This window comes from Dipodomys ordii, unplaced genomic scaffold, assembly GCF_000151885.1.
Source record: "Dipodomys ordii isolate 6190 unplaced genomic scaffold, Dord_2.0 Scaffold31, whole genome shotgun sequence".
Lineage (NCBI taxonomy): Eukaryota > Metazoa > Chordata > Mammalia > Rodentia > Heteromyidae > Dipodomys > Dipodomys ordii.
Window position 1 is genome coordinate 10865481 of NW_012267247.1, and position 17149 is coordinate 10882629.

At 39.2% G+C, this 17149-nt stretch overlaps 1 protein-coding gene across 3 annotated transcripts in view; it reads right to left on the minus strand.

The window, feature by feature from the left end:
• The window catches only part of Ulk2 (unc-51 like autophagy activating kinase 2), a 90071-nt gene that overhangs the window by 45184 nt on the left and 27738 nt on the right, over positions 1 to 17149 (minus strand). For all 3 annotated transcript variants that reach the window (XM_013016516.1, XM_013016517.1, XM_013016518.1), the window contains 3 exons: positions 14872 to 14919; positions 13997 to 14085; positions 9662 to 9833 (listed from right to left, as the gene is read on the minus strand). In XM_013016516.1, coding sequence (XP_012871970.1) covers positions 9662 to 9833; positions 13997 to 14085; positions 14872 to 14919 — 309 coding nt within the window. The remainder of the gene's footprint in view (positions 1 to 9661; positions 9834 to 13996; positions 14086 to 14871; positions 14920 to 17149) is intronic.

A 17149-nucleotide genomic window follows, 5' to 3' on the forward strand; every position in this document is an offset into this window, starting at 1 on the left:
TTACTTTTTTTTTTTTTTTGGTCGGTCATGGGGCTTGAACTCTGGGCTTTGGCGCTATCCCTGAACTCTTCAGCTCAAGGAGAGCGCTCTACCGTTTGAGCCACAGCACCACTTTCCGTTTTCGGGTGGTTTATTGGAGATGAGAATCTCACGGGCTTTTCTGCCCCAGCTGGCCTTGAACCGAGAAAGTACGTTTCTATATACATTTGAAACAAAAGCCTCAAGACAGAGGAAGATATTAAATCAGGACATTTTACTACCAATATAGAGAAATAACTGAAATGAGGTACACAAGATTGAATAATTACCCTTCACACTACTAAATGCTTTCTTGAGATGGTAGACAAAATTTGTGCCTATTAACAGTAGAGCACTGTAGGTCAAAATATTTAGGTCTTAATACTCTCTTTAGGTCTTAAAACTTTCATTACATTTTATAAAACATATGTATATTTCCCTTAACATATGTTCCATTCCCTAAATGATGCTAGGAAGTAAAATTCTGTATCCTCAATCACATTTTGCTAACATAATATTGGAACACTGGGAATAGTTTTTTCATATTTGTAAGGATTTTAATGAACAAAAGAAATTAAATACAAACTCTTATAAGGAAAATAGAATTCTGTGTAACTGGCAAACTCAGATCCAAATTCTAAGTCTTCTTCCAGATTGCAGTGGTGGCAGAGTGACAGGATGGTAATGAATACAAAACTTACTTTCAGGGGCTGGGAAGGTGGCTCAGTGGTAGAGCGCTTGCCTTGCATGCCTGAGGCCCTGGGTTCGATTCCTCAGCACCACATAAGCAAAAAGAAAAAAAAGCCGGAAGTGGCGCTGTGGCTCAAGTGGTAGAGCGCTAGCCTTGAGCTGAAGAGCTGAGGGACAGCGCCCAGGCCCAGAGTTCAGGCCCCACGACCGGACCCCCCAAAAAAATAAAAGATTGATGAGAAAAAGTTGTTTTCACATTGACTATTGAGGCTGCCAAATATCTTAGCAAATTTTGTACTTCCAAATAGTGTAACATTTATACTTCTTTGATAGAAGACTGGATAAATCTTTGAGGTATATATGTAGCCCTATATGGTCCAAGGAAATGTTCTTGTCAAATCACATCATTTAGATGCTTACTATCAATAGGTCCTATTTACAGAACATTTAAGTATTTTTTAAAATTTGTGTACTGGTACTGTGGCTTGAACTCAGACCTAGGGTGCTTTCCTTGAATTTTTATGTTCATATCTGGCGCTATACCACTTGATAAGTCACATCTTAACTTCTGACTTTTTTTCATAGACTTTTCTGTCAGGGTTGGCTTCAAACAGGATTCTCCTGAGTAGGTGTGAGCCACTAGTGCCTGACCCCAAACATCTTTTGAATTCTCACTTTTTCCCCTAGTATTAGAGTTTAAATTCAGTGCCTTATGCTTGGCTTTGCTTGCTTGCTTAGTTGATGCTCTACCACTTGAGCAATCCTCCAGACTGGCTTTTGGATGATTATTCTGGAGATGGGATCTCTCAGATTTTTTTGCCTAGGCTGGCTTCAAATCTTGATCCTCTGGATCTCAGCCTTAGTTAGGATTACAGGTATGAGTGACCAACACGAGCCAAACTCTTTATTTTTAATTATGAGGGCACTACAAAACAGAATAGTGCAGATTGAAGAACAATTCAGAAGGGGGAAATGAACTTTTGAAAATTCTAAACATGGTTGCATAAATGAAAACTTCAATAGAAGAGGGTTAAAATTACAGCCTAGCTGGGTGCCAGTGGCTCACACCTGTAATCCTAGCTACTCAGGAGGCTGAGATCTGAGGATCGTGGTTCAAAGCCAGCCCAGGCAGGAAAGTCTGTGAGACTTTCCAATGAAACCACTCAGAAAACTGGAAGTTGTGCTGTGGCTCAAGTGGTAGAGTGCTATCCTTGAGCTGAAGAGCTGAGGGACAGTGCCCAGGCCCAGAGTTCAAACCCAACGACCGACAAAAAAAAAAAAAAAATAAACAAAAATTTAAAAATTGCAGCCTGCTGGGATCCAGTGGCTCACACCTCTTAGTTATACAGTAAGCTGAGATATGAGGATCTCAGTTCAAAGCCAGCTCAGGTAGGAAACTCCATGAGACTCATATCCAATTAACTGCCAGAAAAGCTGGAAATAGAACTGTGGCTACAATGGTGAACCACTAGCCTTGACCATAAAAGCTCACCGAGTGTGTCTAGATCCTGAGTTCAAGCCTCAGGAACAGTGGTGCGTACACACACACACACACACACACACACACACACACACACACACACACACACATGTGTGTGTGTCATTATTTTGACTAAACTCTTGTTTAGGACTCAACTAAAAATAAGTGGCTCACACTTAGTTCATTATCACCAACCTGAAACTAAGACTTTTATGTGAAAATCCAAGAAATCAGGAGAGCTAACAGCCAAATTCTCAACCAGCTTAGTTTCAATAGACATGAAGTCCCTAATATTTTTACAGAAAAGGTAACACGGTCCTTTGCCATTGCTCCATCTCACTTTTCAGAAGGAAAGTAACCTTGAAATGATGAGAAACTTGCTTTGCTTTCCTCTTCTCCTTCCTTTTCATTGGTATTAAGAGTTTGAATTCTGGAGCTGGGAAGGTGGCTCAGTGGTAGAGTGCTTGCCTTGCATGCATGAGGCCCTGGGTTCGATTCCTTAGCGACACATAAGCAGAAAAATCTGGAAGTGTCACTGTGGCTCAAGTGATAGTGTTCTAGCTTGAGCTGAAGAGCTGAGGCCCAGAGTTCAGGCCCCATGACAAAAAAAAAAAAAAAGAGTTTGAATTCTGGGCTTCAAACTTGCGAGACAGCATTTTACCATTGAACCATACTCCAGCCCTTTTTCACACAGGTTATTTTTGAGGTAGTCTGGCTTTCTTGCCTGGGTCCCCATATAGCCTGTAATTCATCTATTTTAGGTTTCTCATCTCATCTAGGATGACGGAGACCTGTCACCATGCCCAATTTCTTCTGTTGAGATAGTCTTGTGTACTTTTTCCCAGGATGACCTGAAACCACAATCTTCCCAGTCTCAGCCTCGAACATGGCTGGGATGTCAGGTGTATGTCACCATGTCCGGCTATTAGTTGAGAACGGATCTTGTGTTTGTTCAGAGTGGCCTAGTACTGCAACCCTCCCTTTCTCAGCCTCCCAAGTAACTAAGATCACAGGTATGTGCCACTAGCATGCAGTCCTTTTGCTGTCTTGAAACCAAACTCCTTTGTTCAATCCAAAGATATATAGAACAATGTACTACCTAATTCTAGAACAGAAAATGAAGGCAATTGAGACCTTTAAGTTGTAATTTTGTCCTTTGATAAGGGTTAGAAAAAAATCTGGTGTCCTGAATCTTGTATATGCATTCTTCTAATTTGGGAACAGGAAGGGAAATAACAAAATGCTGAAATGAGGATACAGGATGACTCATTGTAACAAGGAGATATATAAGACAATATGTTGAAAATGAACTTTACAACTTTGGTGGGGGAAGGGAGGAGTTGGTGAGGTGAGGAAGTTGGGGAGGTGAGGAAAAACAATACTGGATAGGAAATGGACTCATTACCTTGCTCATGTAACTGTAACCCCTCTGTACAGTATCTTTACAATAAAAATACATATTAAAAAATTTTAAATCATTAAGGAAATTTCCCTAAATGTAAAGCAATAAAAAGACAGAAAATCACCAGGCATTGGTGGCTCACGCCTGTAATCCTAGCTACTCAGGAGAGATCTGAGGATCACAGTTCAAAGCCAGCCTGGGCAGAAAAGTCTGTGAAACTCATCTCCATGAAACCACCAGAAAACTGGAAGTGGCACTGTGGCTCTAGTGGTAGAATGTTCACCTTGAGCTGAAGAGCTGAGGGACAGCGCCCAGGCCCAGAGTTCAAGTCCCACAACTGACAAAAAAAAAAAAAGACAAAATCAAAGATGATATAAAGATCAGGAGGTCACTCAGGTTTTGTTGCATACTACCTTTAAACTGGTGTGTGTGTGTGTGTGTGTGTGTGTGTGTGTGTATGTGTGTGTGTGTGTGTGTGTGTTGAGTGCTCTAACACTTGTACTACAGCACCACTTCTGGTTTTTTTTTTTTGAGTAGTTTATTGGAGGTAAGAGTCTCATAAATTTTCCTGCCAGGGCTGGCTTTGAACCACCATCCTCAGACCTTAGTCTCCTGAGATAGTTACTGAGTAGTCAGGATTATAGGCATAGAGCCACCAGTGCCCAGCTTTTTTTTTCTTTGCCAACCCTGGGGTTTGAATTCAGGACCTGAGCACCTCTGAGTGTGTCTTTGCTAAAGGCTAGCATTCTAGCATTCCACTTGAGTCACAGCTCCAATTTCAGCGTTTTTTTTTTTTTTGTAGTTAAGTGGAGAGTCTCACAGACTTTCCTGCATGGATTGGCTTCGAACCCCAATCCTGAGATCACAACCTCCTGAGCAGCTAGGATTACAGGTGTGAGCCATCAATTCCCAGTCTGTTCAGATGTTTTAAACATCATATGTGCATATTTCACAATAACAGATTTTTAATAATTGAAGAAGGATGATATGAAGGTGTAGCTAGAGCACTTGCTTATTAGCAAACATGAGGCCTTGAGTTTAAACCCCCAGAACCACCATGAGAGAAAAGAAAGGAAAAAGGAAAGAGAACAAGCATATAGTCAGGCTATGCAGGAGGTGAAAAATGTCATTTGGAAACCAGCATTTGACAAAAGAAAAAAAAAAAGCCCCCATACTACTACAAAGAACATCTCCAAACTAAAAATCTAAAAGGGTTAGGGTGAAGGTATGGTTTAAATGGTAGAGTACCTACCTAGTAAGTGCAAGGACCTGAGTTAAAAGTTGAGTAGTACTAAAATAAAATCAAACAAGAAAACAAAAGAGGTAGAGGCATAGTTCAAGTGACAGCACGGTTGCCTAGCATGAGCAAAGTCAAGGTACTTGGTTCAATCCCAAAATAAAAAAAAAAAACCTCAAAAAACTTCCAAGGAAAGTTAACTGAAAAAAAATCTTAAGAAGTAAATATAAAACATTATATCACTGGGGACAATATGAAAAAGACTATTGGTACAACTCTCCGGCAGTGCTGGGGGTGTGTGAAACTCTGGGACTTACAGATGCATACCACTTCAGCTATATACTTAACCCTTTTTGCAGTTTTCCCTTTACCTTTCTCTCTCTTCCTCCCTTCCTCTTTCTCTTTCTCTCCTCTCTCTTCTTTCTCTCTTTTTTTCCTTCTCTCTCTCTCTCTCTCCTTCCCTTCCCCCTTCCTTCCTTCTTCCTTCCATTTCTTTTCTTTCCTTGCGTGCCAGTACAAGGGCTTGAATTCAGGGCCTTGCCCTCTCATTCTGCTTTTTGTACATGACTGGTGCTTAATCACTTGAGTCACTGCTCCTAGTCAGCCTTTTTTGCTGATTGATTGGAGATAGGTGGCTTTTCTGCTCAGGTGGTCTTGAAACTACAATCCTGAAAGTCTCAGCCTCAAGGTAGCTAGGATTACAGACATGTGCCACCATTGCCTAGCTCCTTTTTGCACTAGTTTCCAAATAGGGTCTTGCAGTTGTGTCTTGGCCTCTCGGAACCATGATATTCCCATTTATGCTTCCCATGTAGCTGGAATAAAAGATATATTCCACCTGTCATGCTCAGCTTTTTTAATTTGTTGAGGAGGGATCTTTGAAGCTTTTGGCTGGGGCTGGCCTTGAACTTGACCCTCCCCCTATGATTATAGATGAGTGCCACTTGACTAGCTTTTTTTTTTTTTAATTAATTTTTTTTTTTTTGGGTCCAGTCGTGGGGCCTGAACTCTGGGCCTGGGCGCTGTCCCTCAGCTCTTCAGCTCAAGGATAGTGCTCTACCACTGGGGCCACAGCGCCACTTCCGGCTTTTTTCTTTTTGCTTATGTGGTGCTGAGGAATCGAACCCAGGACCTCAGGCATGCAAGGCAAGCCCTCTACTACTGAGCCACCTTCCCAGCCCTTGACTAGCTTTTATAGAGGTGAAGCCATACTTCTTTAAGGTATTCACTTAGAAGAGATTCTAATACACATACACAAGGATGCCTATTACAATATATTTTAACTGTGTTTAAAAGGCAGAAATAGCTGGGTGCTGGTAGCTATTGCCTGTAATCCTAGCTGCTTAAAAAACTTAGTATATTTGGCAAAGTATATTTGGCAAACTATAGATCTCCTGATGCAAAAATTGTCCTGTAGTCAGTACTTAATAGTACTCAATTACTACTAAAGTGATCCAGCTTCTGTGATCCCAATTCTACCATGTTCAAATCATAGTTTGTTTCTTCTGGTTTTTTTTTTTTTTTTTTTGGTGCCAGTACTGGGGCTTAAACTCAGAGAGCTTTATAATCTTATTTTTTGACACTTTACCACTGAAGCCATACCTCCACTTCTGAGGATTATGGTTTGAAGCCAGCCTGGAGAAGAAAACCCATGAGATTCCTATCTCTAATTAAGTACCAAAAAGCTGGAAGTGGAGCCATGGCACAAGTTCAAGCACCAGGACTGGAATGTGCATGCGTGTGTACCCACATCCACACCTACACACACCAGAAAAAAAGGCAGTATAATCCAGTATAAATCAGTAAGAAGTGGCTCAAATGGTACAGCACCTAAGCCCCTGCCTAAGAAGCATAAGGTCCCGAGTTCAAATACCAGTACCACTAAAATAAACAGACAAGCAAACCCTGAAATTAGTAGGCAAATGGGAAAAACTGGACTTTAGTTTTTAATTATAAAATTGAAATGTTAAATTAACTAGTCATATTACTAGATATGCAGCCAAATATATACAAATACAAATAAAAAGGTAACAAAAAGCAAAGAACCAGCTACAGAAATAAACATTGTACATTACTATTTACTTACAACTGTGAAAAGATAAAAATACTACGTTATGTATGAATATAGATACATGTTGGATAGATAAAAGAGCTAAGAAACCTCTGGCATTGTTATATCTTTAAAAAAGCTATTTAAACAAATATGGCGGGCTGGGATGTAGCTCAATGGTAGAGTGCTTGCCTAGCATGCATGAAGCCCTGAGTTCGATTCCTCAGTACCACATACACAGGAAAAGCTGGAAGTGGTGCTGTGGCTCAAGTGGTAGAGTGCTAGCCTTTAGCAAAAGAAGGTCAGGGACAGTGCCCAGGCCCTGAGTTCAAGCCCCAGGACTGGCAAAAAAAAAAAAACCCAAAAAGTAAATATGGCTAAATGTTAACAAGTATAAAAACAACATAGCAAGGTGGTTACTCTTAGCATACTGTATTATTTTTGAATTAGTTAATAATTTAAATGCTTGAATTTTGTTTTTAGTGCCAGGTCTGTGGCTTAAATTCAAGGCCTGAGATTTTTTGCTCAAGGCTAGTGCTCTACCACTTAAGCCACAGCTGCACTTTGAGCTTTTTTTTTTTTTTTTTTTTGTAGTTAATTGGAATTACGAGGCTTATAGACGTTGCTGTTTGAGCTGGCTTTGAAGTGTGATCCTCAGATCTCAGCCTCCTGAGTAGCTAGGATTACAAGCATGAGCCCCTGGCACCCATATGAATTAATTTTTATGAAGAAAGAAAACCACTGTACTGGATGATTTTTGAAGGTAACTCTTAGTTTTGTTCAGGCTGGGGATTCTAACAAGTATAAGCATAGCACCTGGCAGAAGCACCAAAGTATATTTAGCAAACTATAGATCTCCTGATGCAAAAATTGTCCTGTAGTCAGTACTTAATAGTACTCAATTACTACTAAAGTGATCCAGCTTCTCTGATCCCAATTCTACCATGTTCAAATCATAGTTTGTTTCTTCTGTTTTTTTTTTTTTTTTTTGGTGCCAGTACTGGGGCTTAAACTCAGAGAGCTTTATAATCTTATTTTCTGACACTTTACCACTGAAGCCACACCTCCACTTCTGGCTTTTTGCTGGTTAACTGGAGATGAGTGTTTGTTTGGGCTGGCTTTGAACTGCAATACTCAGATCTCAACATGAGCCATAACACCCAGATAACAATTTTGTATCTCATCTATGGGTCTTCTGTTGCCCCTTACTATTCCAAAGAAATGTATTTAATTAACCTGGATTCTAGTTTCTTTATAAAAATTTCTTTTTGGACTTGAAACTAACTGAGTTTACACTCAGGGTTCTTTGTTTGCTAAATAGGTGCTCCACCATTTAAACCATGTCCAAAGCCCTTTTTACATTTACTATTTATCTGGGTCTTTCATTTTTGCCCATAATCAGACCTGAAATTCTCTCATTTATGTCTCCTATGTGGCTGGGACCACAGTTTGCCTATCATGTCTGGCTTTTTGATTGAGATGAGGTCTTAATAACTTTTTGCCTAGGCTGGCCTTAAATCCAGTCTTCCCAAATTCCATCTCCTAAGAAGCATGAACCACCCACCTAACCTACAAAAATTCTTCCTACATATTTATAGAGTTCATTCCTGAACTTTTTTCCTGAATATATTTCCTAAATGAGAGCCAGATTGTTTTTAGGATTCCTCTGTTAATGGGTGTAATAGTCCATATCTGTAATCCCAGCACTAGAGAGGCAGAGGCAAGAAAATCATGGATTTAAGGCCAGACTAGAAGACACACGAGTGTGTGTACATATATGTATATGTATATATACGCATATGTATAGTGTGTTCTAAAGGACACACAACAAAGACCCCTTTGACCCTCTGACTTTTAGGGTGTGTGTATGTGTGTGTGTGCGCGCTCGTACACAGTGTGTGTGTGTGTGTGTGTGTGTGTGCGCTCGTGCACAGTGTGTGTGTGTGTGTGTGCGCGTGCGCTCGTGCACACGCACGTGCGCACTGGTCCTGAGGCTTGAACTCAGGGCTTGGGCACTGTCCCTAAGCTTTTGTGCTCAAGGCTTGTAGAACTCTACCACTTGATCCACAGCTCCATTTCTTGCTTTTTTTTGGTAGTTAATTGGAGATAAGAGTCTTACAAAGTTTCCTTCACAGGCTAGCTCTGAACTGTGATTCTTAGATCTCAGCCTCCTGAGTAGCTAGGATTATAGGCATGAATCACTGATGCCCAGAAACTACTACTTTTTTTTTTCCTTTTTTGGTCCTGGGGCTTGAACTCAGGGCCTGGGCACTGTCCCTAAGCTCTTTGTGCTTAAGGATAGCTCTCTACCACTTGAGCCATAGTACCACTTCTGGCTTTTTCTGATTAGTTTATTGGAGATAAGTTTCATGGACTCCCTGCCCCGACTAGCTTTGAACCACAATCCTCAGATCCCCGCCTCCTGAGTAGCTAGGATTACAGGCATAAGACATTGGTGCCTAGTTCCTCTTAGGTTTTTTGACACCAGTTCTTCCTTGACTGTGTTTTTTTAAATTTTACTCAGTCTGCTTGCTTCTCTGTATCTTCTATTCAAATGTAAATATAATTTGTGATAATTTCTTATAAAGTTTTTATGCATCTTGAGAATACAAAACTATTGTCTTATGGAAGATCACTGAGCAGAAAGCAAGAATTTCTGAGAATTCAAACAATTAAAATACTCATTTGAAAAAGTGCTCTATGCAGGTGTGATATAAAGGCTTTCAAAATGCTAATTTGGTAATTTAAGAAATATAATGTGTACAAGTAGAAAAAAATTCTCACATGAGTGGTCTGAAGAGATGTTGTGTGGAACCAAAACAAAGTCATCCGTGTCACAAGAAGAGTTCTTGCTACTAGTACTGGCAGAATCTTTGGATACTTGTAGATAGTTGGGAGGACCCAATGGTGGGGAGGATAAATTTTCTTCCTGAATATGTTGCATATCTGGAAGGGACTAAAATTGACAACAAAAAATTAAAACTGACCTCATAATCAAATGCAAGTCAGAATAGCCAACCACAAAGGAATTTTTTTCATAAAAGTGGGCATAAAGTTCAATCTAAGATTTCAAAAAGAAATCTCTTGGGAAAATTTTTCTTTTAGGAAAACAGTTTGCATAAAATGTTTGCATAAATGCTTCTAAATCATACCACTTATTACATCTAAGTGAATACCTCCCCTGAAGCTTTTGAGAAAGTGAGTTCTTATCATTAATATCCTTATTATCTTTTGTAGGTATATTTTTCTCTTCTCACCTACCTTTTTGTTGTTTGGACTTAGGGCTTTGTGCTTCCTAAGCAGGCACTCCACCACTTAAGCTACATGCTCTCATTTGCCTCTTAGAAAAAGTAAAAGATGCTGGGCACCTGGGCCTCACGTCTGTAATCCTAATTACTCAGGAGGCTGAGATCTGAGGATCAAGATTGAAACAAGTCCAGGCAGACAAATATGAGAGACTTTATCTCCAATTAACCAGCAAAAAGCTGGAAGTGGAGGTGTGACTCAAGTGGTATAGCACAAGCGTTGCATAAAAGAGCTAAGGAAGAACATCAGGCCCTGAGTTCAAGCCTAAGTACTGGAACAAAGATGGAGCCATCCTGAGTCCTCTAACTTCTCACCTGGTATATTTACTCTAGTGACTGCTCTCTACTCCACCTTCAACTATTAATTTATAGGAAAACATTATTCTCTCCTGCATAGATTTTTCTCTGATGAGTCCTAGACACCAGCGTTCACTGACCTAGACAATACAACTCCATATGCATATTCCAAAGCATTGCTCCCATGTTCCTTTCTCCTTAAGTCCCAAATTTAAACAATCTTCAGTATCTTCAAACGCTTTACACTGCTGGCTAGCCCCTTCCTCATCTCTTTTTCTACCATGCCTTAAGTTCAGGCCCTCATTCTCAAAATTATAATGATGATGATAATTATAAGAGCCCTCACAGTTTCATGTATAAAAGAAAGAGTACCCCGAGTAGAGACCTCTCACCTCTATATCTTTTTTGAACCTACTCCTGTATCATGTTTTGGAAAATTCTAGCTAAACTTCTCCATTTAAAATCATTCAAATGATTCACTTCAGCTTTAAACTCCTTTGCCCACTATATAATTCTTGGCAAGTTGCAGCTGTTCTCTCTGCCTTATTTTCTCCTAACCACATTACCAATACATTTATACCCACAGACTGAACTTCTTGAAGTGGCGTTGTGCTTCCTGAATGATGGTCAAGCTATTTAAGATGGCAGCCATGATTTATGGCTACTGATCACTTGATATGTGGCTGGTATGTGATGAAGATTTCACAATGTTACCAGACTATTCTTGAACTCCTGGGATGTAGGTAGCTATAATCCTCCTGCCTCAGCCTGCTTAGTGCTGGCATTACAGTTACATTCCACCACACTGGTATGACTACTATAACTACTTCAGACTTCACTTTTCAGACAAAGTTGAATGTAACTGGCCACAGTCACACTTCTTTAACTTCAAGTGTGGAGATTCTTCTGCTTGCAATACTTTTTTTTGTTGTTGTTGGTCGTGGGGCTTGAACTCTGGGCTCGGGTGCTGTCCCTTGGGTGTGCTTTTCAGCTTAAGGAGAGCACTCTACTGCTTGAGCCACAGCGCCACTTCCGGTTTTCTAGTGGTTTATTGAAAAGTCTCACAGACTTTCCTACCCAGGCTGGCTTTGAACCAAGATCCTCAGATCTCAGCCTCCTGAGTAGGTAGGATTACAGGCGTGAGCCACCGGCACCTGGCTGCTTGCAATAGTTTTTTTTTTTTTAAACTAATTCATTTTGCTCTTTTTTCATAACTTGGCTCAAAGAATTCTTTCTTCTAAATAGCCACTTTAAGTATTTGGTGTGATTTTGATGTTCCTTGTCCATGATCCCATAGGCAATAAAAACAGACACATAGACACACACTTTTATTGGTGATTGACTTCCTATCTATTGCCCACACAACTAAATTAAAAGCCCCTTAATGTCAGAGATCTGGTAAACTACAACTTTATATAAGCAACCATTCAATAGATGTTATAAAATGAACACACAGATAACCAAGAATTATCATTTAAATAGCACTAGCACTTAATCTACAGCCAGTATTATATCTAAAAGAGCAAGTTGGGTTTTTGTTGTTGTAATTGTTTTTTCCCTTTGAAAGATTTTCCCCAAACAAAGCAGTAGCTGGATATTTTCATGAGAATGTAAATATGAGCATGTTATATTACAGGTTCATGTGTAGTTCCTGCTCTGTTCTAGCCCTTCAATAATCTCTGTTTAACCAAACTCCAACAGATTTTTAACTCTGAAAGTCAATTATTTTATTTATTTATTTTTTGTCAGGTGTGGGGCTTGAACCCTGGGCTGGGGCACTGTTCATGAGCTTTTTCACTCAAGGCAAGCACTCTACCCCTTAAGCCACAGCTATGGTCTTCTGGTGGTTAAATGGCGGTAAGAGTCTCATGGACTTTCCTGCCTGGACTAGTTTTGAACCATGTTCCTCAGATCTCAGGCTCCTGAGTAGCTAGGGTTACAGGTGTGAACCACCAGTGCCTAGTTTCAATCTCCTTTGAATGTTACTGTTGTTATAGTCTGTCTTTTTCTCATTCTTTGTTACTCTACCACTTCATAGACTCCTTTATTTTTGCTGTCCCACAATTAAGATTCTTCCAGTTGTTCTTTTTCTCTACTCTAAGCTTTGCTTTTTATATCATGTACCAGATTGGTGTCACAAGTCATTGAGCATTTTACTATGACTAGACCCTTTCCTATACATTCCTGAAAGCAAAGGTTACCAGACCTTTTTCCAGATGAGGACATTCTGGCTCAGCTGACTAACCCACCCCCAGTTACCAGAAATTAAGTCACAGAGTCAGTCTGCTGGCTCCAGATGAAGTTTATATAACTTTTCTATGTCAGTCCACATCCTCTGCATTTCTCCTCAATAAGCTCAAATCCAGTATGGTTTATTTTTTTTAAGTCATGTATGAGGAAACAACCTGGGAAAGATGAAGGCATTCATCCCAGTTAATGTGGCAAGGAAAGGATGTAAGTTGCTTCAACTGGAAAATCACACACTGCCTCTTTCTTACGGCTCTACCACCTTTCTGCTAGCAGAATGCAAGAAATTCACATCTGCTGGGCTAATATAAAAATACAGAAGCCCTTGCACCTTCAGCTATGAAAAAGCCTCAAGGTTACAAGGCTCCAATAGTAATTTGGGGGAAGAGTTAACCTAATAAAATACAGAGGAGTGCTAGGTAAAACTCTGGGAGAGTAGAATAGGGGGACAAAAGTGATCAGAATAATCAATAGGCCTCGGGGCTGGACTAGAATCATTGCTCAAGTGGTAGAGTACCAGAGCACAAGGTCTTGAATTAATAAACAAAACAAAATAATAAAAACAGAAAACAAGTCCTTAGGAGGAAAAAGTACTTAGGAAATACAACTGTGAAAGAAATAGCTTGGGAACTTCAGAAGACATAAGAAGTTTGAATGGAGCCGGGTGCCGGTGGCTCACACCTGTGATCCTAGCTACTCAGGAGGCTGAGATCTGAGGATCACAGTTCAAAGCCAACCTGGGCAGGAAAGTCTGTGAGACTCTTATCTCTTATAAACCACTAGAAAACCGGAAGTGGTGCTGTGGCTAAAGCAGTAGAGGGCTGAAGAGCGCAGGGACAGCAACCAAGCCCAGAGTTCAAGCCCCACAACCCACTAAAAATAATAAAATAAAAAATAAAGAAGTTTGAACAGAAATGACCAGGGCCAGTAATTATTTATTAAACGAATCAAAGCTGGTAAAATCTGGATCCTCCACTACTAAAAATCCTACATAATCATGACACTCAGAGCATCCAGGTAAAATAATTACTTATTGTTTATCCACCTGTAATAGGAGAGGTGAAATTTCTTGCTGTTACAAATTTAAGTAAGTGCAAAGGTCCAAAGACAAGCTCAATTTGTCCCAATTCTAATACTCTTTTCTCCTAAAGCTCAGCTGCATTAGTAAATGCTATATATAAAAATTATTCACAGCATATTTTCAAGCTTCATTTGTTTACTAGTGTATTACACTAACTTTGAAATTACTTTTAATAACATTAGAACTTACTGGTGGAGAGGCAAAGCGACAAGATGGAGAGCTGCTACAGGAGTTTCCAGGGCCAGGGCCAGCATACATGGGCACTGGGACTGGGCAGGCTGGGAAAGAAACACAGTCAAAGAGCTACATCATTCTATAGTATACTATAAGACCTGCCAAATAGACAACTTGTCAAAACCACTATATCTTTGTGTTAACCAAAAATATTTGTATTCATCTACTTATTATAGCTTCCATATATGAAACTAAACAGGTGACAGTTGCCAGGAGCTTGTGGCTCACACCTATAATTTTAGCTACTCAGGAGGCTGAGATCTGAGAATCATAGTCCATAGCCAGCCCAGGCAGACAAATCTCTAAGACCATTTCCAATTAACCAACTAAAAGCCAGAATGGGAAGCTCAAGTAGTAGTACTAGCAATAAAGGAAAAGCCAACTGAGTTCAAGCCCCAGTACTGGAACCAAACAAAAAAAGCAAGCAGCTTACTAAAACTTTTCAACATGGATATGGAAGGAAAAAAATAGAACTCTTAGCCAGGCATGATGCTACACATCTATAATCCCAGCTACTGGGTCAGCCTAGGCAAAATTATTGAGATTCAATCTCAAAAACAAAATACAAACAAAATAAACAAAAAGGATGGGCTGTGTGGCTCAAGTCTCAAGTGGTAGAACACTTGCCTAGCATGTACAAGGCCCTGAGTTCAATTCTTATGGTTGGGAAAATCAGAAATGTTATTCAATAAACATAAGTATAGGTATCTACAGAAAGTTCAATGTTATTTTGAGAAACACAGCACTAAATCAATCTTGTGATATAAAATGTAGTTTTGCATTTACCTTGCATTCATTCAAAGTAAAAAAGTGAAAAAAAAGTTACTCACATTTTTTTACTGGAACTTGCTCAAGGAAAGGATGGTTAAAAAATGCTTCTGTAATGAAAACAAAAATGCAGTCTTTAAACATACATTTATCAATGAAACTCCAAAGGAGGAAGGAAGGAATGGAATTATATGGGAGCAACTCCCTCAAATCATGGAATAGAAATTTGAAAAAATGAAGAGAATCAAAATGGTAAATATATAGGTTAATATATGACTCTATAAATATATAGGTTAATATATGACTCTATAAAGACATTTTTATTTGCCCCTTAACTTGTTAAAAGAAATAATCTTATATAAAGCAATAGTTTAACATAAATGTATGTGACAACTGCAACATATATTACAGAGGGTTGAACCAGAAAACACAGGTTTTATATAAAGTAGTAAACTAGTATTTATATGAAGTGTACTACAGTAAGATTCACATTGTAAACTCTGAAGTAACCATTAAAAAATAATTTTAAAAAATCAATAAAGGAGTTTGAACGGTATACCAGGATATAATCTGTTTAATAAATATCATCCACCGTTTACATCTCCCAAATTTATGCCCAGTCTAAACTTCATCTCTGAAATTCAAATGCTTTTGGACATCTGTAATTAGATATCTAGTGGTTACCTTAAATGTAACATGTCCAGTTAGAATTATTCTTCTGGCCCCTGCAGTCTACTCTATCTAGTCTTTCCTTTGTCTCTAAGTAATAACTCCAACTGTTCAGTTATTCAGGCCAAAAGACTTCAGTCATCCTTAAATCTTTGCCTTGTTTCATATACCACTGACAATTCATTAGTAAATGCTGCTGCCTCTGTCTCCACAAAGACTGAGCATCTGAAAACTTATTACAATCTCTACTGCTATTACCCGACTCTAGGCTACATTCTCCTCTTGAGTGGATGCACAATAGGCTTAGTCTCTCAACTTCTGACTTTTCCTTCTCATACAGTCTACTCTTTAAAAGCAGCCACATCATTCAGACCAATATTCCTTTGCTCAAAATGCTCCAATGGCTCCTAATACACTGAGTGAAAAGCACTTTTATATGACCTCAAGCTTCTATGCATGCTCCCATCTCTAAGTGCTATACTGGCTATTCATTCCACTTGAAAAGCTTAGGTAGAAAGATCTACATAGCTTATCCTCATTTTAAGTTAATCAAGTCTTTGTTCAAATGTCACTTTCTCAATAAAGTCTTTGCTAACTGCTTTAATATTTCTATTCCTTATCTTTTTTCTTTATATTTCCTACAGTACCTAGCACTAATAAAATATACTATTACAGTTACTAATTCCTTATTATAACTCTCTCCCACTAGAACTTATACTATATAAAGAAAGAAATTTTTCTTTATTACTCTGTCTCCTATGCCCAGAATATAATAAGCACTCCAAGGATATTATAAAAATAGTGGAAGAAAAAAGGAAGGTGAAACTGACTGAAAGTGGTGGCTTTATCTATAATCTTTTTATAGAGATGGAGAATTGAAGTTCAAGGCCAGCCAGGCAAAAATTCTCAAGACTCCCTTCTCAACTAATAAAAAAGGTTTGGTGTAGTGATGTACTACTGATATCCCAGCTAAGGAGAAAGCTTAAATAAGAAGATCAAGATCCACACTAGATTGGTCATAAATGTAAGATCCTATATAAAAAATTAACTAAAAGCAAAAGGAAGTCAGGTGCTGGTGGCTCACTGAGCATCTGACAACTTATTATAACCTCCACTGCTATTGCCCTAGTCTGAGCATCCTAGCTATTCAGGAGGCTGGGATCTGAGGATCATGATTCAAAGCCAGCTAGGCAGAAAAAGTCTGTGAGAGACTCTCATCTCCAATAAATTACTCAGAAAATGCCAGAAGTGGCATGGTGGCTCAAGTGGTAGAGTGTTAGCCTTGAGCACAAAGAGACTCAGGGTCAGTGCTCAGGCCCTGAGTTCAAGCCCAAGGACCAGCAAAAAAAGCAAAAGGACTGGGTGTGTGCTTCAAATAATAAAGTACTTGAGTTTAAACCCCAGTACTGACCTCCCTCCCAAAAAAAGTGAAATTGACTTTAATTTTCCTCTGAAATAAATACAAACATTTAAAAAATACATGCATATGTTCAATGGAGGAAGCAATCAGAGGGAGGCACACAAATGGAGGGAGAAAGCTAAACAAATATAGGCATCATAGTTAATGTGCATCAAGTGAAAACTCAACCATGTAACTTGAGAGTAGGGATGGGATGGGGTGACGATGATAAAGATACATTATCTCGGGGGGAGGGGAGTTGGGGGGGAAAG